Source organism: Cryptotermes secundus, unplaced genomic scaffold (genome assembly GCF_002891405.2).
Source record: "Cryptotermes secundus unplaced genomic scaffold, Csec_1.0 scaffold2640, whole genome shotgun sequence".
NCBI lineage: Eukaryota > Metazoa > Arthropoda > Insecta > Blattodea > Kalotermitidae > Cryptotermes > Cryptotermes secundus.
The window spans coordinates 20157-46598 of record NW_019727143.1 but is presented as its reverse complement, the minus strand read 5'-3'; the positions used below and the strand labels follow the sequence as shown (position 1 = coordinate 46598).

The 26442-nt window shown below is 39.3% G+C and overlaps 1 protein-coding gene across 3 annotated transcripts in view; it reads left to right on the top strand.

The window, feature by feature from the left end:
- Positions 1-262: 262 nt before the first annotated feature.
- The window catches only part of LOC111864565 (histone acetyltransferase KAT2A), a 43915-nt gene continuing 17735 nt past the window's right edge, over positions 263-26442 (top strand). The window contains exons 1-10 of one of the 3 annotated variants that reach the window (XM_023851919.2): positions 263-682; positions 2800-3059; positions 7088-7211; positions 11753-11898; positions 17418-17555; positions 17650-17780; positions 21353-21544; positions 22179-22442; positions 22975-23146; positions 24678-24883. In XM_023851919.2, the coding sequence (XP_023707687.1) occupies positions 2808-3059; positions 7088-7211; positions 11753-11898; positions 17418-17555; positions 17650-17780; positions 21353-21544; positions 22179-22442; positions 22975-23146; positions 24678-24883 (1625 nt within the window). In that variant the 5' untranslated portion in view covers positions 263-682; positions 2800-2807. The remainder of the gene's footprint in view (positions 683-2799; positions 3060-7087; positions 7212-11752; positions 11899-17417; positions 17556-17649; positions 17781-21352; positions 21545-22178; positions 22443-22974; positions 23147-24677; positions 24884-26442) is intronic. The other 2 variants (XM_033751487.1, XM_023851918.2) reach the window with 2 other exon arrangements.

Genomic DNA, 26442 nt, shown 5'->3' with positions numbered 1-26442 from the left:
ATTTTCCCTTCATTTTCGATGTGTTCCGTTTTCTTACTTTTTATCAGTGCTTTGTATCTTTTTCTTTTTTCTGCATATTCTTTTAGTTCGTTGCTATTCTGAGTTTGCCTTGCTCTGTGTAGTGCCTTTATTGTTGCTTTTCTCATACTGTAACATTCTGCATCGAACCATATTTTGGCCTTCCTCTCTTTGGCTGTTGGGGCAGCCTTCTGCAGTATACTGCATGATATATATATATAAACTTGGATATTCCTCACAACTATCAAACTTCTATAACGCAGACAATCATTTCCGATCATTCCTATCAATCAAATTTCACAACGTCCTATGATTTACCAACTTACGAAAAATAATTACTCTCAAACAAAACAAAGTACCTTGCTCCCGCACGTAATTTTTTTTCTTCCCGGCATTCTGGGCCACTTGCCTGAGCATGTCTGATTTACATCGACTTCTAACATTCTAACAGGTTATGTTGGGCGAGTTTACACGTCCATTGTCACGGTCACGGGCGTCACGGGGATCCAGCAGTCCACCACACATTCCGTATCTGTTTCGCATAGGCTGCATGAGCTATGAGCCTAGGAACGGGATAGGAATAGGGTGTTGTTTTGCTGAAAGTTGAGTATATGTCGTATTTTGCAGAAGTGAACGGCGTGGTAGACGAATTTGTAATAACGAGGTAAGAGGCAGTACAAATTATAGGGCATTAGCTCTATAGTAGAGAGGCAATCCTATAATGCCTTCTGTTGCCTTCCGTTCGAATTTGACGTTTAAAGGTTTGAATACTTTGATTTTCGAGTTTTCGAAGATATTCGTTAGCGGTTCGTATGTTTAGCATTCGAAACCATATAACTTAACTTCATTCACACTTAATGGACAAAGGAATACGTTTTCTTACATTTTGGTAAAATTCATTAAGCATGTTTTTAATGTCAGAACAATGCTGGAAGGTTTTAACTTTAGTATGTCAAGAAACGTAAGAGGTAGTTCTTGAATTAAGTTTCATATCTCTCACCTCAGTGGAGTTGGTTAGTTATCAATATTTTTAATGTATAACTTGTTATATTGTTTTAACTTTCTATTTTCTGTCATCCTACCAGAAGGGTGTACATTTTACTGGATTTGAGCTGCTCAGCTGATTGCCTGTATTAATAAGTAACCGTACTAGGACAGAAAATATATATAATGTAATCTTCAGCTGTTTTATCTCATAAGGTATATGTAATTATCATATTTTATATTTATATATTATTATTTATATATTTCTATTTGTATTCGTTAATTGAACTTTTAGTGTACATTAATATTGAAATTGTGTGAAATGTATATGTTATGGTTGTGTTGTGTAGGCTTTTATGGGTTGTAATTCAGTCGATTGTAACTTGAACGATTTCCACTTGTTTGTGGTTTGATTGTCACTATGTATTTGTTTTATGACTGTTCTGTATGTGACTGAGTTCTATTTTATGAACTGTTCTTGTGTATGTTTTGATTTAATTGTAACTTGTTCTACATCCTAGGCTTGGCCAAAAAAAAAGATTTATAGAATTTAAAGAATAAATGAAATATTTGCCATGCACCCACTGTGGACTGTCAGTAGTAGCATGTGGTGATTCCAAGCTCCACTTGTGGTATCTGAGCCATGAACAATTTTCTTATTATATTGAGCTGGAGAATACACCTCAGCCAAACTTTCATATCCATCTGAGCCTTTCAGTATGTTGCTGAACTTGGACCTACTGCCAGACCAAGAATAAATACTGTAACTTACCTAACTTAAGGCCAGTCAGTATATTTAGGCAATATATTGCTTCACTGTGACTCACAAAATAGATTAAGAGCTGACTAAAGCTATTACTATATTGTGGCATATAGACCCATTGCTAGGCAACAAAATAAGCAGATATACAACAGCCATTGGTGGATGATGGCTCTGTAAACAATGGCCACTGCAAGGTAATGGCTGCAACAGGTGTGCATGCACGCACACACACACACAAAATAGTGGAAAAACTGTAGGAAATAGTGTTTTCTACGCTGTCCATGCCAAGGCTATAAAAGGAGGAGCAGCTGTGATTATGAGATAGCAGTTAGAAGAGTAGGAGTTAGTTGTGGGACAGTTGCCAGCCAGTAAGGACATGAACACAGAAGCTGAAGCTGCAGCATTGAAAGCAGTTACCAAGTGACAACTGGTGAAGACAGAGCAGAATGAGAGAACTTAGTATGTGCTGTAATGAATTGTAGAGTGCATGAATTAGCAATAGCGCTATAGTTACTTGTAGTTATGAACTGTGCGTATAAGTGTACAATAAATCTGATTACCAATCCAAACCCCATCTAGTCACACTCAGTCTTTTTTTTTTTATTTTGCCCCAATTTTGGCCTTGGTCTACCTCCATGAAACTGTCCATTTCACTTTGGTTTACTAGTTCTTAGACATTCGGTAGGACTCTTTGGGTGGGTGATCAGCTCGTCACAAGGCCTCTACCTGTGTGAACACGGAGTCAGCACAGTACTGAACTGGTTTTAAGAATGTTCAAGCCATTGTTATTTATAAAAGTGATTAAGAACCGCAGTTGTCAGAGAAGCAACTGTGGCAATTGAAATTGTGAAGATTATTAATTTTTCAAGTATAAACATAAATGCACCTGGTTAAACAAATTGGTCATTTATTTTAATGTTCTCTCACTTATGTTCACAAAATATATTGACATAAATTGTTTCATATGACATTTCTTGGGTCATAATGCTCTATTATTATCTGTATAGTTGGAAATTTTTTGCTCTTGTTTACAGGTACAGATATGAGTCAGCTTTCTGGGAGCACATCTGAAGTAGGCCCAAGTTCAAGCCAATCAGATGATGGAACATCTCGCATACCACCTCAGCCTCCTCCACCATCTTCTTCAGGAGTGTCATCTTCAGGAAGTGCGGCTGCTGCTGATCAGTCATCTCGACAGAGTAATCTTCAGCGAATCCAACAGCGCAAACAACAAGTGTATAACTGGCCTCATAACAAGAAACTCCTCAAGCTGGCCATCTACTCTGCTTGTCAGGTTATTGCTTTTACAGTATTTGGCAATAAAAGAAATAAAACTATAATTCTCAGATCACTTGTATATTGGTTCAGTCAGTTATGTTTCAAGATTTTGAATTATGAGAGGTGTTCAATTTGTGAGAGAGCAGGGCCACTGTTATTGCTTGTGTGCTTACTACAGGTGAGTTAATAGAGGTTGGTAGTGAGTATATTGTCATGTGTTAGTGACTAGACATGGAGTTTGGATTGATAATTGGATTTATTGTACACTTATGGCTCGTAACTATGTAAGATTACAACAGATAGACTTGAAAGGATTCTGACGATGGCTCTCCATCTCAGGTGTATAGGGAAGGTTTAACCTACTCAGTTGGGCCCCTTAGAAAGAGCTAGTCTCAATCACTGGACCAGGGACAGATCCAGTCTCCGAAACGTTGTGGTTTTTTGTCTTTTTTATATACCGGACGATGGGTGAAGTCCAAAATAAGCCAAAAGAAGTACAAGATTACAACAGTTTCACGGAAATATGCACTCTGCAAATCGCTGTACTGCAGCATGCATAAAGTCTTGCCAGTTTGTGCTGTCTTCACCAGTCATTGCCTGGTAATGGGTCCCAACAGTAGATACTCCTCTGCTTCCATGCTCATATCCACAAAAATCAAAGTTATGTTATGACCGATAATATGGTCAGTCAGGCAGTCTATATTGGTGTCAAGCACCTATCTGGGGCTCAAGATCAGATTTTCATTACTGTCAGACAGTTGCGGGTTTGTTGATGTGGTGCTCCCTCTATGGCAAGAGGACAGGTGTGACTTTTACAATTGCTGCTGGCCCCCACCAGGGCAGTCATTCTGTGGTCCAAGTCCTGCAGCACTCATGTGTTGTATCCCGAAGTTCCTAGGTGGGTGCCCAGCACTGGCGTATTGTGGATGTTACTGGCGCACAAGTCAGGTCTGGTGCTTCCTAGGCTGGGTGCGCGTGGTAAACGCTGGGGATCCGGGTTGACAGAGGAGGATCGATTGATCCGACAAGAGCAGTGTAATCAGCAGTTGAGTTTATTAACTAATTTCTGTTGATTACACATATACGCCACACCTGAGGACTGATAGCTAGGGTTCCAGGGAGGGAAGGCTGTCTTGGCTCTACCTACCCGCTATCTCGGTCAACGACTAGTCTCTCATTCCATCTGCTTCAGACTGGGTTTTTATTCTTTGTTTTTAATAACACCAGCAGTCGTAAGAATATTTCAGAGCAGAGCTCTGTTAGTTTGCTTGCTTATGTCTCTCCCCTTTTTTTGTGGGCTTCGCTCACTATACCCTATGTGTACGTGATTTTTAGCAGCCACAGCTGCCTAAGATGGAGGTCACGCATATGACCCCCTTTATTATCTCAACTGCATGCTTGCATCCTCATGTGTCGCTACCATTTCTGTTACATTTCTATTAAAATTAAATGCTAATGAAATAACATATTAAGAGTAAATGCTAATGAAATAACATAGCGTATACAACACCTTTAGCAAATGGAATAGCTCTTATACAGCAATAACGCATATACAACACATGATCATATTTTACTGTCTCAGATTTGAGACTCCTCCAATCTGTAGGGCCAGGTCCCTGTATTTATATTCCCCAGGAACAGGGTGGCCCAGCTGTACCCCCTGGCACTGGGCCCCCTTTTTGTGTCCTACAATTCGGAGGGCTGCGGTGTAGGTGTTTGAACCCATGTTCACAACTAACCACCTCTTGTTATATAACCTTGGCATGGACTGCATAGAAAACATTGTATTGCCTATCAGTGGCCCATCTGGTCCTGTGTTATGGCTTGCTGATTTGTGGCTGTGGAACCATGTTTACCAGCTTTTGCCTAGCAACAGTCAACTTTTCTGTTGAGATATTCTGCCATGTTACAATATATTTAATCTTTGTTTAAATATATTTTACACAAAACAGGTTGATCTAGAGGTAACTCCGGAGATAGCAGCTAGCTCTGTTGATTGGGTACATACATGAGGACGGGGACAGTCTCCAAAACATTGTTTTGAACAAGGAACAGAGCAGTGGTTAATGTGCAGAGAGTAAAAAATTGTATATATTTTATTTATATGTGGTTTATTTAATGACACTGCCACTGTCAAACTTAGAGTGACCTAATGTTTAGTGAATAATGACTTGAAAATGATGTGAACAGAAGCAGTCATTAGCTAATTTGAGGTACTATCATGGCATTTGAATGGAGAAACAGAAATCCCACAGTAGACTTTAGTCAGGATAGCCAATCAGTTTCCTGAGATATAAACCTGGGACCTCATGAAAACAAAGGAAGAGTGTGATTTTCAGTCATGTGAGTTCAGAAAGTGGTATAATCATCTATGGATGCTTTATAATATATTTTCATTTTATGATCTTAACTCAGAGGTTGATTGTATCTGATGCTGTCTCACAAAGGACTGAAATCTGCTGTCATTATGTCATGCTTGTATGTGTGTGAATGGGGACCATATGTGGAAGACAATAAAGTGATCGAAACAAAGTCTCTGTTGCCATTAGGCTTTTAACTGGTAAGCATGGAAAAGTTTCAGAACTGACATTTTAAAGATATCTTAAACCGAAAATATATTGTCCAAGAGAAGCCAGCAGACCTTAATAGAATGTCTTAGAAATTTCCTATAGGGAACTGGGTTATGACATTCAGTACCTGTTTAATGAATTCTAGTTAAGAAGTTAACATATTCAGAAATAAGTTGAAAATTGAATTAAACGTAGGTTGTGGTATTGTAGGGGGCATGCAGTAGTGTAGTTGGTTGAGGCACTATTCTACAAGCCGGAAGGTCATATGTTTGATTCTTGATGAGTTCATTCAATTTTCTCAATAGATCTCATCCTTCCAGCTGCAGTATGACTGTGGGATTGACTCAGCCTCTAACAGAAATGAGTACCAAGAATATTCCTGGGGGTAAAGGGTGGCCGGTGTATAAAGCTGACAGGCTCACTGCTGTCTGTGAGCTGATTGTCTAGAAAATGTGGGAGCCTTGACATCTCACAACCCTGTGGGCCTCCGTGGCCTGTTATAGGGATAGCTTTACCAAATTCCTTTGGTATATGACCTCAGCTAAAAAAATGAACATGAAATTTGGTTCATGGATAGTAAGAAATCTGTATAGGGCAAGTTTGCTGATGACAGTTGTGAAAGAAATATCAAAATATAAGTTAAATTTAGTAGGAGTAAAGGAGGTCAGATGGGACAGAGGTGGTACCAAACCAGCAGGTGAATATACGTTTTTCTATGGAATTGACAGGAGGTTGGAGAAAACTGCATAACGAGGATCTTCTTAACTTGTACTCTTCGTCAAGCATAATTAGAATGATGAAGTCAAGGAGGATGAGATGGGCAGGGCTTGTAGACCGAATGGGGGAGAAGAGGATTGCATATAGGATATTGGTGGGAAATCCAGAAGGCAATAGACCAATAGGAAGACCAAGACGTAGGTGGGTGGATAATACTAAAATGGATCTTAGAGAGATAGGATGGGGTGATATTGAATGGATTGATCTGGCTCAGGATAGTGACCAGTGGAAGGTTGTTATGAATATGGTGATTAACCTTCAGGTTCCATGAAATTCTGGAAAGTTCTTGAGTAGTTGCACAACTGGCATCTTCTCAAGAGGGGTTCAATTACATGAAGATAATTAGTTAGTCAGTTATATGGTATTGTAAAATAAAGGAATTATGAATAATCATTTCTAAATATCAATAATGTAAATGATCATATATAAAATTTATCAGTAGAACTGGTTGCTTTAGGATGAAGTGTGTAACAGTATTTTAATGACTTTAATGAAACTCAGCATAGGGAAAAAGTCTATACAAAAATATTCTCAGTTCATCTGCATCACACAGACTTTTCCGAAGGATTCAGAAGTTTAACACAGCAGGTAACTGAAATGAAACCCAGTGTTGTGGAAACCTGTCTACACATACAGAAGGCATTATATGCAAATGTGTGGCTGTTTCTTGATTTTTTGTTTTGGAACATCTTTTCAGGCCGATGAATGCAAATGCAATGGGTGGAAGACACCAATACCACCTGCAAAATCTCCTCGTGTTGAAGTGTCACAACCATTAGCAAGTTTCACTGATCCATGTCGCAGCTGCACACATGTGCTAGGTATGGAATGCAGATTCATTACCATTTACCTGAGTTGAGATTGCATGCTCTGATTTGTAGTGACATGTTTTGTAAACATTCACATCCAGTGCCTCTTTTGTTTTCAGAATTATGGTACGTTCTTTACAGCTCTTTGTGTCAGCATCATTGTTCTAGTGGCACTTGTACATTGATCAGTTTTTAAATTTCTCACAAAAGAAAGAAAACTGCTGAGTACATTCATATCTCTATGTCCAGTATATATTTCAAGTCTGCCTACCCCTAAGTAAACTCTGGCGGAGGCAGTCATGTGGGAAAGGGAGATATTCAAAGATGACTGCAAATGTGCTTTTGATCTGGAGGTTTGTGAACAGATGTATGTTACGATAATGGAAGATTTTCCTATCCTATTTCCTCTTTCTGTCAAATTGTTCAAAGACAATTACACATGTCCAAAGCCAGTTATCATCTGATATCCAGAATGCTGACTCCAATTGAAAACAATCTCTGAGTGATGCTTAGCTTTGTGGGAAGTTATGTAAACATCCACTGGTGAAATTTCATTCACCTTCCATTTAACCTCTAACTGATGAATGTCATATATATCTGTAGCAAGCAGCAGGCTATGGCTGAATGTTATATTTACATGAGGCAGGACACTGCTCCCTTTGGGAGTGCTGACAGTTTGATCTTGGGTTTGAAACCAAAACAAACCCACCAAGGTCATGTCAGTGGTTCATTCATTAGCTCTGAACAATGAAATCGTTTATCACTGTACTGGTACATTTAGATATGACTGTTTACCTTGTCAGCCAAATAGAGCCCAGCGTTATTTTGAGAACTGAGGAGTAAATATTCATCTATGCTCGCAGTGCTTCCAGAGGTTTCAAGGATTGGTTTTCAGTAGCAAATTATCAGTTAGGAAGTCAGTGTTGGATTGTCATATATTTCTTTATCAGTTAAAAAGTCAGTGTCAGACTCATATATTTCTTTATATATCATTTTTATATTGTGTCTTGGAAGAGGTATAAACCTACAGAGCCAGTATTACTTTGTGAGTAAAAGGCATCTTAGCCACTGTGACTTTCGGTATCAGTGTCAGAGTGGCACTCTTTTTGACTAGTATTATAACTACTTTGCATCAGTATTTTGCGAGTATTACTAACGGGTGAGAGTGTCGCTTTGTCAATCAACATAATTTATTCGATTTTGCTGGAAACCCCCCTCCCAAGATGATTCTTCAATCGCACAAGGTGAATATCATGGTCAGTGTCATTTCTCGGGGGAGGCCAAAGTTATCTGGGGCCCAACTGAGTGAACTGGAGGTGAAACATTCACAATACTGGCCAACCAGAGGGAAACAAAGACGTTGTTATGTGTGTTCGCTAAATAAGAGAAGTAGGAGCACCATTTTCTATTGTAGAAAGGGTGGTGTCGCTGTGTGTGTCACGGACTCCTTCGAGAAGTGGCACACGCACATCAGAGTGTGAGGTATCGTAAACTGTGAAGTGACGCAGTTCAAACTCGCGTACAGTCTGAACAAAATATTATTGTATGAGTATATAGTGTGATTATATTTACAGTATCACCAAGTCTCAAGGTTGGAAAAAAAGAAGTAGAGGTAACTCCTCTGGAATTTCATAACATACTAAAGATTATATTCTGCATTTCATGACAAAATAATGACAGTTAATTTTTGTTTGTAAAAATTGCTCTTTTGTGTATATGTAGAAAATTTTATTGTCTCTCAGGTTGTTTTTAGTTCGTATTTCTATGTTGAACTAGCAGTACCCGGCCACACGTTGCTGTGGCTCAGTCTGGTTAAATGGAAAAGAAAGAAAAGAGAAAGCACACGTTTCTAATATGTTTAATTTCACAATGCTTGTGGGTATACAATATTTTTTGTTGTTCCATTGTCTGTGCAGATATAAAGATTGTCTGGTATGCCGACTCTAGAACACGCAACATATAATTGTCCATGTGAGAAGCAACCCATGTCTAGATCTATACAATGCCTTCTGTTGTCTATAACCGGGGAAATGCTGCTTTGTTGATTCCGCGATTCCTACACAACGACCCATTGTTATTGCGTTGTCTCTGTGGGAACGCTCTGTGTATTCGTCGTAACCGTGGAGATTTGATGTTCTCGACACAACGGCTCACTGTTGGGATTACAGTATCGCTATTGTTACTTCCCAGGCAACGGCCAACTGTTGGGGCTACAATACCGCTATTGTCGCTACCTATGCAACGGTCTGTTCTAGTGTTACTATGGAAGTGACTCCTGAATTCCGAACATGTGACATGTTTTTACCTGTCACAGGTGTGACATCTATATAATAGGTATATAAAAACATGCTTGTATTAACCGCCGTTGATAATGATTGAAGATTTGTGCTTAGAAATCGCGAACAAAGATCTCAATCAATTGGGAATGTCATCACCCAATCGATCTGCTGCTGCTTCGTTCAATGTAGAATTGCGTCGTGAACAAAATTACAACACGGGTGATCTTTTGTCATATGTGCAGTCAAATATTCCTAAGCTAAGGCTTGAGCGAAAAGGCATTTACGATCAGATATTGCAAACTGTCAATAACGGGGTTGCAGAAATCTTCTTAGATGCGCCAGGAGGAACTGGTAAAACGTTCCTAATTAGATTGATTCTGGCAGAAATTCGATCCAAAAATGACATAGCCTTAGCTCTTGTGTCATCCAGAATAGCTGCAACATTGCTGCCAGGTGGAAGAACTACTCATTCTGCTTTGAAATTGCCATTGAACATGCAATTCATTGAAACTCCCACGTGCAACATTTCCAAAGCATCAGGCATGGGAAAGGTATTGCAGAAATGCAAACTTATTGTTTGGGATGAATGCACAGAGGCGCACAAAAAATCGCTTGAAGCTTCTTTGATCATTGCAAGATTTGCGTGGAAACATCAGACCATTTGGGAACACATTAATATTGCTTGCAGGAGATTTCAGGCAAACATTACCTGTAATTCCTCGATCGACACCAGCAGATGAAATAAATGCTTGCCTGAAATACTCTACTTTGTGGCGACACATAAAGACGTTAAAATTAACTACAAATATGGGTGTCCAGCTGCAAAACGATCGATCAGCTGAGATATTCTCACATCAATTGCTGGAAATTGGGAACAGAAAGGTGCCGGTTGATCTGGCCTCAGGACGAATTTCGTTGCCTCATAACTTCTGCAATTTAGTGACGTCAAAAGAAGAATTGGTTGAAAAAGTATTTCCCAATATTCAACCCAATTATAAGAATCATGATTGGCTGAGTGAATGAGCTATTCTTGCGGCCTAGAACAAAGATGTCTACAAACTTAACAAGACTGAGCCACAGCAACGCGTGGCCGGGTACCACTAGTTTAACATAAGATTATATGCTATGAACTCTTTGGTTGTATTGAATTCAGTAAAGCTCCCAACACACGGAGTTCCAATGACAGTAAAAGTTTATTCTTATGACAGCTAATCCTGCTGTATCTGCTTTCAATTTCCTGTAGGTGCCATCCACATAGTTTGAGTAGGTGTCTGTCCATCACAACATAAAGAAGTGGAAAAGTAAAATTATGAGAGGTGAAGGAACGTTGATCCTGTCCAACTGTAGTAGTGCTTCTAGTTTGGATGGCTGGGTTTGTAAGGCAAAGATGGCAATATTAAGACAGAGACAGTGAATATGGGATGGTGAAACATCTGGGTAGTGGGGTGCCACAAGCAGGGCAAAGCAGTTACTAATATCATTGCTGAAGGACTGAGGATATATGTAAAAGTCTTATGGGCCACATGAGGGAAAAAATTGCTTTATGTTTATATTATAATTGGGGTAGTGTAGTTGGTTGAGGCACTTTGTTATAAACCAGAAGATTGTGGGTACATTTCCTGAAGAGGTCATTAGATTTTTCAGTTAACCTAATCCTTTCAGCCACACTGTGTCCATAGGGTTGACTCCACCTCCAGCAGAAGTGAGTACCAGAAACCTTTATGGGGGGGGGGTAAAGGGCAGCTGGAGTAAGGCTGATAACCTCACTGCCATCTGTGAGCTGATTGTCTAGAAAATGTGGGAGCCTGAAGATCTCACCATCCTGTGGACCCCCCATGGCCTGCTACAGGGATAGCTTGACCTTTTTCTTTTATACTAAAATTAGATGAAATCATACAGAGCATCTGCATATCCCACAGAGTAATTCTTGATAAACATTAAGGCAGGAATGTTCCTCGATAACATTTTACCCATGCATGATTTCCATAAATTTCCTGTCATTTAATGTGGATCTCAGATGGATTCTTGCCTTGTAAAGTTTGCATTCTGATGGATGAGCACAGATCGATACCTGATATCCTGTGTGAGATATTCCTATTCTATATTTGGAACCTAATTTCATCGCAGTAATAGAACAAAAAGAGAAATGCAGTGATGCTGCTTGGGAGCCTGGTTCTGGTTCTCATAAAAATCCACAGACTGACTGGGAATCTCTGATTTAACCACAGTATCTATTAAATGCTATAATATGACTTCCATATTTTCTGTAATTAGAAACACATGTGAGTCATCTTGCACCACTGTCAGAAGAAGAAGTTAATCGGCTTCTGGGAATGGTGGTTGATGTTGAAAATATTTTCATGAGCATGCATCGTGAAGAAGACGCTGATACAAAACGTGTATACTACTACCTATTCAAGGTATATACTATTATTTATGTCCTCTTTGAGTTTAATTATAATGCTAAGATATCAGTAGCCTTACAGTGTAGTTCTATCTGTGAAGCAAATCAGTTCATAGCTCAGTTGAGAAACTGTAGTCCAGAATTAACATTTGTTTACTTTATCCTGTTGTGCCTCAGTTCAGAAGTAGTTTGTCCACTTTTTAACCCTGAGAGTGAAGGGTGATTGTAAATCTCTTCTCTGGTAGCCCTATTATTTACGGGTTATTGTTTGAAATCATACTGAAGATATGTATGTTTGGGATATCTTGCGTTTGTTACCACTGCAGCTAGTTTTGAAAAAATTCCAGGAATGCATAAAAATAAGTTGATAAATTCCAAAAACCAGAAAAAATCAATTTAGAAACTGTAACACTGAAATGCTTGCAAATAAACTGGCCATGCTCTGAAGTTGAAAAATCAAGGGCCAGTTTATAAACCGTAATATATAAGTGTTTTATAGCTTGCATTATCCTGTATGAAAAATCATAAATTAGTAGAAGTTCTAAATTAATTAGCCGACATTGATCACATGAACATTTGACCTAGACAAAAATAAAAATACATAAAAATAGAAAAACTATAACATTGAAAGAAAGCTGTCTTCTGGGATGTGACATCGTGTAGAAATTGCGCCACATCCCAGAAGACAGCTTTCTTCATAGTCACCGCCGTGGAAACCTCAAATCTTATATAACATTAAAGATTGTAAAATCTATGTGTTATTGTATCTTATTTGTAAAAATTAAGACTGTAATTTTTTCTGGTGTGTACATACACAGAGTGATTAAAAATTCAGTTTTATGAAAGCAAGTGTTTGTCTCTTGTGTGCTTGGCTTGCTGTAGGCTAACCATGCATTCATCCCTCATGATAGGTCATGTTTCTTTTATAATTATATGAGTTATGAGTGCATTATTATTCTGTGTAATAGACTTTGTAGTGAAAGGAATTACATTTTGAGCAGGTGTTTTATATTCTTAATGTTATGAGATGCTTTTGTGCTATCTCCATAAAAGTTCTTGGCTTACTGTTACAGAGAAATTATATATTATTGTGCTGCATCTTACCAGTTAGGTAACTTCATGAACAGTTCTCCATGGGGAATGGTGAAAAGTGGCATCCAGACATGAACATCATTCATAGTCATTTTATTCCTAAATACTAATGATTTGTGTGGTGTATTAATGAGTGGCTACAGGATCACTGAAACTCATGGCAAAGAGATATTATTTGATGGTGGAGTCCTTTATGTGTTTGTCATATTGGAATTTTGTTACCACAGATAATTTATTAACATGGTATAGAAAATCTTTATAAACACATTGCCTTATGATCCCTAGCATTTTTCATTATGAGGATGTTCATGAAGTGGAGATTATTTGGTATTATTTCCTGATTCTGATGATCAGATATGCTGAAGGCATGATAACATTCTTAAATTACTGAATGAAACCAAGAGGACACATAGAAGGAACATTATAGAATTTATACTTGCAATTGATTGAGTCGGCATGAAAGATATGAAAATCTATACAACACTTTGAGGAGAGCAGATGAGTGAAGAGGAGGAGCTGAAGGTGAACATTTGAACACTCATTTCATTTTTGTTCCAAAGGAGTTTCTGTTTATTTTTGTTTGTACGTGGGGCAATCCAAAAGTTTCCGAAATTTGAATTTTGCGCACAAATGGTTATGAGTACATCGAAATACCGCTAGATGTCTCCTCACACATCCTTCTTGAATCAGTGAGGCAAGCGGCGTCAAGTTGAGTGTTTGGGTTTATTGTTGGCGAACGTATTTCCATTGTTGTGTTTCCGTGAGTTTGCGGTTTTGCAATGGCTGACCTGAGAGAGCAGCATGTCTGTATAAAGTTTTGTTTCAAACTTGGGAAAACCGCTGCAGAAACACACCAAATATTGAAGCAAGCTTTTGGTAAAAACAGTTTAGGCCGGACACAAACTTACAACTGGTATAAGCGTTTTAAAAATGGCTGAACATTGACTGATGATGACGATCTTTCGGGACAGCTGTCAATGGCCAAAACACCAGGAAATGTCACGAAAGTGAGGGATCTGATTCTGGAAGATCATAGACTGGTCATCCAAGACCTCTGTAACACCTTGGGACTAAGTTATGGTACATGTCAATGAATTTTGTCAGAGGAACTGAACATGAGGAGGATTGCTGCGAAGTTTGTGCCACGACTGCTGCAAAATGAACAGAAGCAGCATCGCTTGGAAGTCTGCAGAGAATTTCAGCAACAGCTTCAAGAGGATCCAAACTTTATTTCGAAGGTTGTCACTGGTGACGAAAGTTGGTTTATGGCTACAACCCTGAAAGCAAGGAGCAATCGTCGCAGTGGAAGAGCCCTTCTTCACCTCGGCCAAAAAAAGCTCGACAAGTCAAGAGCAACATTAAGTCCATGTTGATCTGTTTTTTTTATATTGACAGGATTGTTCATAAGGAGTTCATCCCTCCTGGTCAGACAGTCAATAAAGAGTTCTATAGCAATGTTCTATGGCGTTTGAGGGAGAACATGAGTAGAAAACGTCCAGAGAAGTGGTGCATGAACGACTGGGTACTCCACCATGACAATGCACGGCTGTATACGGCTTACATTGTGCAGGAATTTTTGGCTAAAAACAAGATGGCAGTTGTTCCCCACCCACCATACTTGCCAGACTTAGCTCCATGTGACTTCTTTCTCTTCCCCAAGATGAAAATCAAGTTGAAGGGGCGAAGATTTGATACAGTTGAGGAAATTCAAGCGGAAACGCAGATGGTACTAAACACCGTAACAAAGAAAGACTTCCAGGATGCATTTGAAAAGTGGCAGAAACGCTGGGATTGGTGTATGTGCTCCCAAGGGGACTACTTTGAAGGTGATGGTGCGGAATAAGATCTAGGTAAGGTGTAATAGTTTTTTTTAATATATTTTGGGACCTTTTGGATTGCACCATGTATATTTACAAGCTGGGATAGTGCAATTGTTATAGCAGCTGGCTATGTGCTGGACAACCGAGGGGTTGGAGTTTGAGTCCCAGTAGGTTCCAAAATTGTTTCTTCTCCACGAGAGGTTGGAGTTTGAGTCCCAGTAGGTTCCAAAATTTTTTCTTCTCCACGTTGTCCAGGCTGGCTCTGGGGTCCACCCAGCCTATCCAATGGGTACTGGGGGCTCTTTCCCCAGGGGTAAGTGGCCAGGGCATGAAGCTGACCACTCACCTCCAGCTAGTGCGAAGGTCAAGAAAATGTGGGTCTCTACATCCACTCCCCCATATGCCTTCATGGCATAGTGCTTAATTATTTAAGCACAGGGCCAAGTTTACCTTTTACCTTTACCTTTATATATGTCATGCAGGCGTTACAACAAGAAAAAGTGTGAAGATCAGAAGAAACATCATGGTTACAAGATTGGCACATGGAATGTAAGGACCTTGAATCAAGCAGGCAAATTGGAGAATTTGAAAATGGAAATGCAGAAGAATGAGGTGTCTGTTCTAGGTGTCAGCGAAGTGCGATGGAAAGGACAAGGTGAAATAAGAAGTGGTGATTATACAGTGTATTATTTTTACCAGCAAATTGGACATAAATTTGAGGAAGAAACTAGTGAAATGCTACATTTGGAGCATAGCTCTGTATGGGGCTGAAACATGGACACTTAGGGCAGTAGATCAGAGACATCTAGAAAGTTTTGAAATGTGGTGTTGGAGAAGGATGGAGAAGATCAGTTGGACCGATTATGTGAGAAATGAAGAAGTGTTAATTAGAGTCAGTGAGCAGAGGAATATCCTACACGAAATAAGAAAACGGAAGGCTAATTGGATTGGTCATGTTTTACGCAGAAACTGCCTTCTAAAAGAAGTTATCGAAGGAAAGATAGAGGGGCGGATAGAAATGACAAGAAGACGAGGAAGAAGACGTAAGAAGATGCTGGATGACCTTGGGGACAGAAGAGGATACTGTCATTTGAAGGAGAAAGCGCTAGATCGCATTAAGTGGAGGAATTGTTTTGGAAGAGACTGTGGACCTGTCATCTTGACAGATTACTGATGATGATGATGATGATGATACAAACTAGATGTGATGATAAACAATGATGCTACAAGCATCCAAGTGACAGTCAGACTTTCATTTGAAAGAGTTGAAGTGAATTCATGACTTAAACAATGGAGGGGTATAGCAGATGTAATGGACTAATGTCATCTAATAAATGCTGAAATTGATCTTACTGATTAACAGAATTTCTGGCGTTTGTATTTTTAACTAGAAATGTTGCAGTTTCTTATGCACATGAAACTGTACAGTTACTGTGTTTTTGATATTATCCATCATCCTGTTTTATATTTAAAACACATTTCAGAGACTGGATTCTGTCTCTGCCTTCAGGTAAAAGCCTACTCGGGTGGGCCAATTAATAGAGCTAGTCCCTATCTCCAGCCATAAGCACCAAACACATAAGACATATAAACCAAGAAGAACATGAATCACATGCAAGAGTTAACTAACATAAATAACATTAAAAGAACTCCACACATGTGAGGCCTACCACCTATGTCCATGGACAATTTCATGGCTATTGTTAAAGTCAGAGTACTATCAGAATATAAGTTTTCACTAGAGACAAATTCTCTGTGCAGTACCAATATAGAAACACGACTTTCACTCATAGTCTACATGGAACAGAGTTGTAGTTTTCTGACTTTCTGCTGCAAAAATGGAAGTCCAGATGGGAGACATGTCCAAGCTGGGTTGAATGATCGGATGGTCTGCCAGAGCCATATGGGTGAATTCCTTGTATTTCCTGTAGGTGGCATTGGGTTCACTTTACATGACCGTAGCTTCTTTCCAACATATTTTGTGGCCTTTATCTGCATGTAATTTGCATTTTTTATTCAGACTTTGTATTTATGCTCCTTAATGCATCCTTCTAAAGGTCTGATTGTATTGCTGATATAAAATCTGCCACACTCACATGAAATATTGTACACACACTGCTTTGTCTGCTGGGCATCTTAACTGGTACAGTTTCCTTCGGTGTCCCACTGAATATATGTTTAGTTTTGAAAATGGTCCTGACATTGAAACAATTTGCAATATGTCTGAATTTCTCAGAGGTACCCATAACATGTGGGACAATGACCATGCCCTGTTATATTGTGTCTCGTGGTGTCAATTCTTGTATCAGATCATGTCTTGTGTTCCTAATTTCTTTGTTGAAATCCTTCTGATCCTGACATATGACCTTGGTTCTACTGATCAAGCTATGAATGACCCCTGTTTTCACCTGATGGTGGTTGGACTTGAAGCGCAGATGTATGAATTGGGCCCAGCTGAGTAAGCTTTTACCTGAAAGCAGAGACAGAATCCAGTCTCCTAAATGTTGTGTTTTAAATAAAAAAACAGGTTGATGGATAATGCCCAAAAACACAATTACTGCATTAATATGCCATAGTCACAAACTTTTAAATCTTATTTACATGAAACTGGTTTGTCTTCCAGTTGCTCCGGAAGTGTATACTAACAATGACAAGACCTACCATTGAAGGGCCTCTTGGTCAACCACCATTTGAAAGGCCAAGTATAGCAAAAGCAATTACAAACTTCGTTCTCTACAAATTTGGGCATCTTGCTCAAAGGGTAAGAAATGGATTATCCATAACTTTGTAAGAAGGAAGTGAAAATAAAATATTGGCAATATTAGGACAAGTTCATAGAGGATCTTTTTCTTCAGGAGTGGCAAACAATGTATGATTTGGCCAAGATGTTCTTGCATTGCCTTAACCATTGGAACTTTGAGACACCAAGTGCGAGGCGACATGTTACAGCAGAAGAGGTGTCTGCATACAAGATCAATTACACCAGGTAATGTCTGTGGTATAGTTTCATAGAAAAAGAATGTCGGTCAGAGGTTTTTCAGATGTGTTCAAAATTGTCAGGCCAAATTCAGTATAAGTTAGCTTTAATAATATTGATCTGTAATAGTATTTATGACATGCAATTTTGTCTAAAATATCTTCATTTTGCATTACTTCTATTGTATTGAGTGTTGTCTGTATTCCCACAGTCTTTCCTTTGTTATTGTCAGCCCTTTCCTCTTTTCATGATGTCATTAGTACCTAATTCAACTTTTATTCTGCATTATCACATGAGTTTCTTATCTTTAAAATTTAATTGTAATGCCCTTCTTGGTAGTCCTGTTCTGTTAATTTTTTATATGGCCAAACCATTGTAATCATTTCATGTCTGACTCAATTTCAGTTCTGATTCTGCCCCTTCTTGTTTTTCCCTGAATAAATCTCAAGGTTATCATATTCATTGTTTGGATTTTGCTTTTGTTTCAGTTTTTAGAGGTTATGTTTTGGCACTAGATGTTAAGATAGTTTTGAATTTAATATGGAAATTGTTATTTTGCATTGATTGGATTTTCTCTGTTCCGTAACATTAATTTTTATAAGTTGATAAATCTTAGAATCATATAGTATTTTTCTGTTGATCTCTGTAAGTTTTCTATCTTTAATTTATTTCTGTTCCCAAAGAAATAAATTTGTCCATATCTTTAACCCATAATGTTGGTAACTTTTATTCTGATATTCTTTATTTTGTAGGTCACTAATAAAGATGGTATAGCAATAATGCTCTGTACTTGTATTGTTGAAGTACCTGGTTTGAGCTTTACTCAGGTTACCACATATCCTGGCAGAGATTTGTTTTGAATAGGCCTTGCATGTCTCCTTGAAAGGAATTACGTAATGTCATTGAAGATTATTTCTCAGTTTAATATGATGCTATAAAATGTCTGCAATTGAAGCACCAGCTTTGAATAATTGATCACAAGTCAGTCAGCCTAAAATAGTTTGTTGCATGATGGTAGCAAGAGATCATAGAACATAAAAACTGCAGAATATTATATTGTGATGTGGATGGCGTATGGGAGGTGGGGGTCGCTTGAACTCTGTGATCTCGCGAGTGACGTCACATACCCCCACTCCTTCCATCAGTGTGCAACGCTCGGTGGACACCCCCTTCCCCGCGGTGATGTGGCAGAGGAGCGGCAGTGCCAGGCAACCATTTCCACAGTGATGTAACACGGGATGCCGCGATTGCTATGCAGCAGTAAACAACACCCAACCCAAGAAAAATGTCAACAGCGGAAGGAACTGGCTGCTGAGAGAATCAGGAAGACCCCCTGCACAGAAGTGGTATGGCGTAGGAGACACAGAGACAGGGACAATGCTCCAGCAAGATCCCAGAAAAGGCAAGCGCTCCAGAAGCGACGTCTAGCTCACCCGGGAGACAACAGAAGACTAAGGAGCCGAAACATCAAGGAACCCATTCTTAGAAGCATGAAGACATTACACAAGGCCCTTGGACAAGCTCTCATGTTGGAGGGCGCGAAGGAAACCATCTGGATTTCCAGTAGATTAAGAGAGGTGAGACACTGGACACTGTGGAGGGGTCGACCCCCTCCGAAACGAAAAAAATGGAATAGTACACAGGAGGAGCTGGTAAATTAGAAACACCAGCATCCCAAGAGAGAAAATGAAGGATGAATGTGATACAACTGGATCATCTGGCAAGTTAGCAGGAAACCGCTCAAGATGAGATGGTCTTAAGAAGGGAGCAGTTGTAACAGGAGGAGAATAGTCACTGCAAGAGGAGTAGCTGAAACAACAGGAGACACAGCAACGGGAAGAAAAAGGAATGGGGATGTACGGTTAGGCTGTTCGGGACGAACAACCTTTAGAAGGGAGCAGTGTGACGTAGATGGCATAGCGGGAGGTGGGGGTCGCGTGAACTCTGTGATCTTGCGAGTGACATCACATACTTCCACTCCTTCCATCAGTGTGCAACGCTCCGTAGACACCCCCTTCCCCGCGGTGACGTGGCAGAGGAGCGGCGGTCACCAGGCAACCATTGCCACAGTGATGTAACACGGGATGCCACAGTTGCTATGCAGCAGTAAACAACACCCAACAGCGTTGCTAGGCTATCGGCAAACACGACGTTATGCAACGGTGGTGCATATTACGTAACTGTTTTCTGTCTTGTCTGTGCCGAGGCTAATTAAGGAGCAGTGAACACTACTCAGAGTTAGCAGTCAAGAGTAGTCAGTCAGTCAGTTAGTTAGTAGTGAGTGATTGGTTAGCGAGTAGTGAGTATTGAGCCAGTTACTACAGAAAGAGTAACCAGTTAATTGCAGTCTAGTATTTGTGATACTGTCGATGGCAGTAATTGTGAGATTGTAAATTGTGTGATTGTGAGAGCAAGTGCAATAAATTCGCTATATGAAATAAGGCATGAAGTTACTTGTTGCGCGTTATACACCCAACACGTGACAATATTATTGCATGTTGGAGCAAATATTAATGGAAATACTATGAATAGAAGTCACGCCTTAAATAGTGGATTATATTTATTCTAAGTCTTGGTATCTGGCATAAGGAAGTAGTGTTCTGAATCATGAGGCTGTGTTTATAGACTAAACGGCTATTACTGTACAGCTCTTTGAGGTTTGGGATAAGTGAAACTTTAGAAGAGTGGATCTCTGACAAGGCTGTTGTTTTAGCTTTCATGATGGGGACATGCAAGCAGCTAAAATTTTGTACAGGTTGGAAACTTGAATTGAGTTCTGTCCAACAAATGTACATACCAGTATTGTCACTATGTCCTAGTTGAATGGCTTTACATGAAAATGATATTAGGTTTAATACTGAAACCTGTTACCTGCATTCCATTTTAATTCTTGTTAAACACTCTGGACTGCAATTATATATTTGGAGAATGCAGTCTTCTGGGATTTGGCACCGTGTATATGTGGTGTTAACCGACGTTTCGGAGGAACGTATCCCCCCATCTTCAGGGTTGAAGAAAAAGTATAAGTAATTCTGCAAGCGACAACACCGTGAGACACGATTCTGCTTTATCGTGTCTCACGGTGTTGTCGCTTGCAGAATTACTTATACTTTTTCTTCAACCCTGAAGATGGGGGCGATACGTTCCTCCGAAACGTCGGTTAACACCACATATACACGGTGCCAAATCCCAGAAGACTGCATTCTTCATAGTCACCGCCGTGAAAGCCTCAAATCTTACATATATATTTGGAATTTGGGTTTTTGATGAAAAAATAATATTCTGCTTCCATATTTTGATGTGTTAGAACTTTATAAAATCCAACTTCAAAAGAGCATTTTTCAAACCTTCATCAGGTAATTGAGGCAAATGCTTACAGGTCATAATTTATTTTTAAGAAAAGTATTTCAGGTAAAATTCGTGGAATAAATTAAAAATATATTCATTAGCTGTATATCTAGAATGATTTAACAACAGTCATTTGTGTGACATGTACTGATGTTGGTATGTTCATATCTTGGATGTCATTGATAGTATGATATGGTTCCTATGTTATACTGAAGTCTCTCTTCATTGTGCAGGTGGCTTGTGTTCTGCCATGTGCCAGCATTTTGCGATTCCTTACCTCATTTTGAGACAACATTAGTGTTTGGGCGCACCTTGTTGCGTGCTGTGTTTCGTTCAGTGTATCGTCAGCTCATGGACAAGTGCCACAATGAACGTGACAGGATGCCTCCTGAGAAAAGAGTTCTTGTTCTTACACATTTTCCCAGGTGAATTGTAATGAATGAATTATGAAGAGTATGAAAAATCATTTGGTGCATGTGTATATTTTTTATGAATCTTTGCGTTAATTCCATAAACTGACAGGAAATATCTATCCATGTCATATCTCCAACCAATTTGGTATCCTCTCTGAAGTCCCATGCCACCAAGTGCTCCATTGCTTTCCCGTATCATCCAGGGTTCACATGATGGATTGTTTATGGCCTAAGTACTAAGGGACTCAGTTTCACCCTGCTGTAATATTAATAATAATATTAAAAATGAATGAAGTGGGGGTTCCTGATTTTGGTTGTGTGTCCAGGGATCAGCTCTCCTGTTGTTTCATCATGTTTTGTTCCGCATCACCAGGTAAGTTGTGGTATAGTTCCTCAAAATAAGCCATTGCTGCTTCCTAGGACATCCTTCTTGGTCACTTTGCCATTGTCCTCACACTGCATATTGTACTTTAACTTACGTAGTTGAGACGTCACCTAAAAAAATAACACACAAGACAGCCAACTGCCTTCAGATAGTTACTTTTCTGAACTTTGGATTCACTTTTTCACTTTCTGTCTTAATTTACCCTATATTTTTGTAGAGCAATAGTATGTGATTTCCAGTGTATTATACTGTGTATTGCAGGTTCTTATCATTGTTGGAGGAAGAAATTTATGCACAAAGTTCACCAATTTGGGATCCAGAATTCAAGCAGGTTCCTCCTAGCCACCTGCAGGCGTCTTTAGAAACTAAACTTCCTGCTGCATCAGTAACAACAGCATCTTCATTAAGACGTAGTGGGGAGTTTGAAAAGCTGACGGTACCACCCAGTGATAAGGACAACTTCACCACTGTTAACCTGAGTCCGGGATTTGGAAAGAAGCAGCTCAGGGAAGGAGGGACTGCGAGGTAAATAAATATCTGTGGTCAAAATGCAAGAATTGAAATGACTGACAAAATTCTGAATGCATGCAGTTGTCACAAATTCTTGATAGTACAATGCATACCTGAATGTAAAATGAGAATTATTTTCCTGATTTATCATCTGAAAGAAAAGGTGTCATGTCATAGATGTGAAGTACATGCTCAGTGTTTTCAGTGTAAATAGCACTGCTATCCATTGCACAAGCATAAGTTGTTAAACCCCATATGTTATTTGAGATCGATATTAACCTCTAAAAGGTGGAATTTAAAGTGGGGGAAAGAAGCTATTTCTTGAATGTTAAATTTTAAAAGGTAGATCATCTTATATTTTAGTAAACATGATATCATTTAATTAATCATTATTAGGTCTGCAATCACATTAGTGGGAATTTATACTACAAGTTTAAAAATTTGTAAGATACCTGAAAGCTTCCCCAAGTTCAACTCTAGGGTGGTATTTGTATGTGTATGGTTCAACTTAAATTTTTGAAAATAATATGAGAGTTCTTTTGCAAAGTCTTGGTGAAAAAAGGGCAGCATCTGTAATACCTGAAGGACCAGCAAGCTGTAGACAATCTGATGCCAAGAAACGTCGCCTGGTTCCAGAGCCAATGGAAGATTTGCCAGAGGCGACTGTTGTGGAAATCATTGCTACAATTGATTCACCACCAAACATGGTTGGTCCTGAGGTATGTGAAATAATGAATTCAGTTTTATGAACTTCCTCTACATGTCCATGCCTGTCTCAGTCTGACTTTCTGAAATTAGATTCCCAGATTGTATTCTTAACCTCTTGACACCTAACTTCATCACTTCTGTCATGCCCTTGGGAGTCATATCTGCATCATTTCTACCTTCTTCTGGACATTTCTGCATTAGAACATAAACTCCTACACTTCTTAAAAATGTGTTGGAAAGAATGGACTGCTTCTGTGGTCTAGTGGTCAGTGTTCCTGGCTACAGATCTAGAGGTCCAAGTTTGATTCCCGGCTCTACCAGGTATTTTCTGAGAAGTAGTGGGTCTGGAACAGGGTCCACTCAGCCTTGTGATGATAATTGAGGAGCTATTTCAAGGAAATAGCATCTCTGGTCTAGAAAATCGAAATAAACGGCCGTGGGGATTCGTTGCACTGACCACATGACACCCTCTATCCGCAAAAGCTGGCACTAAACTTCACTGACAAGCGGCGGTCGCTTGGTAGGTATAGTTCGCTTGCAGACTAAAATAACGGAGTTTGTTTTGTTTGTTGGAAAGAATGTAAAATTCCTGTAGAATAGTCCACAGCTGTAATGAAACCAATCCTCAAGAAAGGAGGCTGTTCTTATTGTTCAAAATATGGAGACATAAGCCTGCTGGTTTCAGGAGTCAAATATTGTTACAAGAAGATTCCAAACAGTCTCAGCAGAAGCCAAAATAGCTTCAGATGGGGCTGCTCCCATGTAGATGGCTGCAAAGAAGGCCACTTGTGTGTAAATGGATTTAGAAGCAGCTCATGCATGGATGTTATGCTTACAGTTGATCAGATAACGGAAAAAAGGCATGGATATAGCCAAGAGATACATTTGGCTTTCTAACCATGCCTGCAAATTGATCAAGGAAGCTGAAAGGTTTTCCTAATACAAATTTTGGATTTCTACATGTTGAGCTGCTATATACCCAATTTTCATTGTTCTGTTCGCATAGAGAAAGAAAAAGTTTACATAAAACTGATTAGCATGTTCCTTCTTGCTGTATTTTTTGTGATGACTCATGTTAGCCTCTTTTTTTTAATTCACATAGCAGGGGGGTGTAGTCCAACTGGGTCCATTCAGCATGTCAGCCACTCATTGGCTTATTGTACCTGCCCTGGGTGATTATGATGAGGGAGAATTTGGTGGAATGAAGATTGGCAGGGGAAACCAAAGTATTTGGAGAAAACCTGCCCCAGGGCCACTTTGTCCATCACAACTCCCACTTGACCAGACCTGGGCTTGAACCTGGGCCACTGTGGTGGGAAACCAGCGACTAACCACTTGAGCTATGGCGCGGCCTCCATGTTAGCCTTTCAGAACAAAGCGGCATGAAACAGTTTGTTCATTACCACAGTGTGTATTCAGTCTTGGTGTTAAATTTGTAACACAAATAATAATTTGGTAATTCTCTTGTTCCTAAACTTGATTCTAATTTTGCTGTTTGAAGGCCTGAATTTTGCTTTCCTGAAGCAAGTAACTTTATTGTAGGCGGTTTTCCCAGAGAATGCACCTCGGGATGAAACTGCCAAACAAGAAGAGTTGCGAGGAATTATTTCTTTTCATGTTGTTGGCAATTCACTGACGTCAGCTGTTTCGAAGCAGACAATGCTTTGGCTCATTGGTCTTCAAAATGTGTTCTCCCACCAGTTACCTCGTATGCCAAAAGAATACATCTCACGTCTTGTGTTTGACCCGTAAGTATGTACAATTATATGGTCTCATTTATTAGATATAATTAAACAAATAAAAGCCACACATTGAATGTACAAGGGGTGGGCCCTCTTGGCCCTTGCACCGTGACCACGGTGATCTATTATTAGTCTTGTTGTTTCCATCCATCTGCTAGTAACAGCACTCAGAAAACCAAATTGGTTATGTTAAAACGTAGTATATTAGCCAGCACTATATTCTGTCCAGCCAGTTTCATTCTCCTTTAGCAGTCCATTTTTAAGACCTAAGTTGGCATTTATGTATATTAATCCTTTGACATATTGATGAAGCTTAACACATCAGTTGCTGCTTGTATAATTCAAGAATTCTCCAGGTGCCATTGGTGATGTTGATGTCTGATGTCAGCGTTTATGATATGATCACAGGTAAAAATCATGTGTGTAATTAATTTATTTGAATTGGTTTCCAGTGTGTGCCTCCTGATGGATCATGCAGTGTGTAAAGTATGCTGCGAGACATGATAGCCAATGTGTCAATATATGAGACTTTTCATTCTACACATTCACTTTTGTCTGTTCACAATCTCTCCCTAATATAAAATAAAATTTAAATCACGGTCAATAGCTATATGTTTTGGCCCCACGTGGTCATCCTTACGCAGCCATTCACTTTTTGAAACCACCACACTGCACTAGTTCTTAAGTCAAAATATGTCAGTGCTATTGCATTTTCATCATTCATTCATCAGTAATTTGTCAAGACGACAGGTCCACAGTCTCTTCTAAAACAGTTCCTCCACTTAATGCATTCTAGAGCTTTCTCCTTCAAATGAGAATATCCTCTTCTGTCCCCAAGGTCATCCAGCATCTTCTTATGTCTTCTTCCTCGTCTTCTGGTCACTTCTATCTGCCCCTCTATCTTTCCTTCAATAACTTCTATTAGAAGGCAGTTACTGCGTAAGATATGACCAATACAATTAGCCTTCCATTTTCTTATTTCATGTAGGGTATTCCTCTGCTCACTGACTCTAAATAACACTTCTTCATTTCTCACATAATCAGTCCAACTGATCTTCTCCATCCTTCTCCAACACCACATTTCGAAGCTTTCCAGGTGTTTCTGATCTACTGCCCTAAGTGTCCAAGTTTCAGCCCCATACAAAGCGATACTCGAAATGTAGCATTTCACTAGTTTCTTTTTCAAATTTAAGTCCAATTTGCTGGTAAAAAGATTTTTCTTCTTGCTAAATGCAGCTTCTGCCATGACAATCCTAGATTTAATTTCACAAGTACACCTTCCATCATCTGTTAACAAGCTACCCAAATATTTAAAACATTTTACATTCTCCAGTTGTTTTTGGTCTATCTTTATTGTGACTGGGGTTGGTTGTCTCGAAATTTTCATTACTTTTGTTTTTCCACATTAATTTCCATGCCCTAGCACCTTCCAATTTCGATTAGTCTATCATTCATACCCTGTAGCACAGTTTCTTCCTTAGCCATTAACACAAGGTCATCTGCATATTTCACAGTTTGAATAATTTGCTCTCCTAATTTGAAGTCTCCAAGCCTGTCCAGAGCTT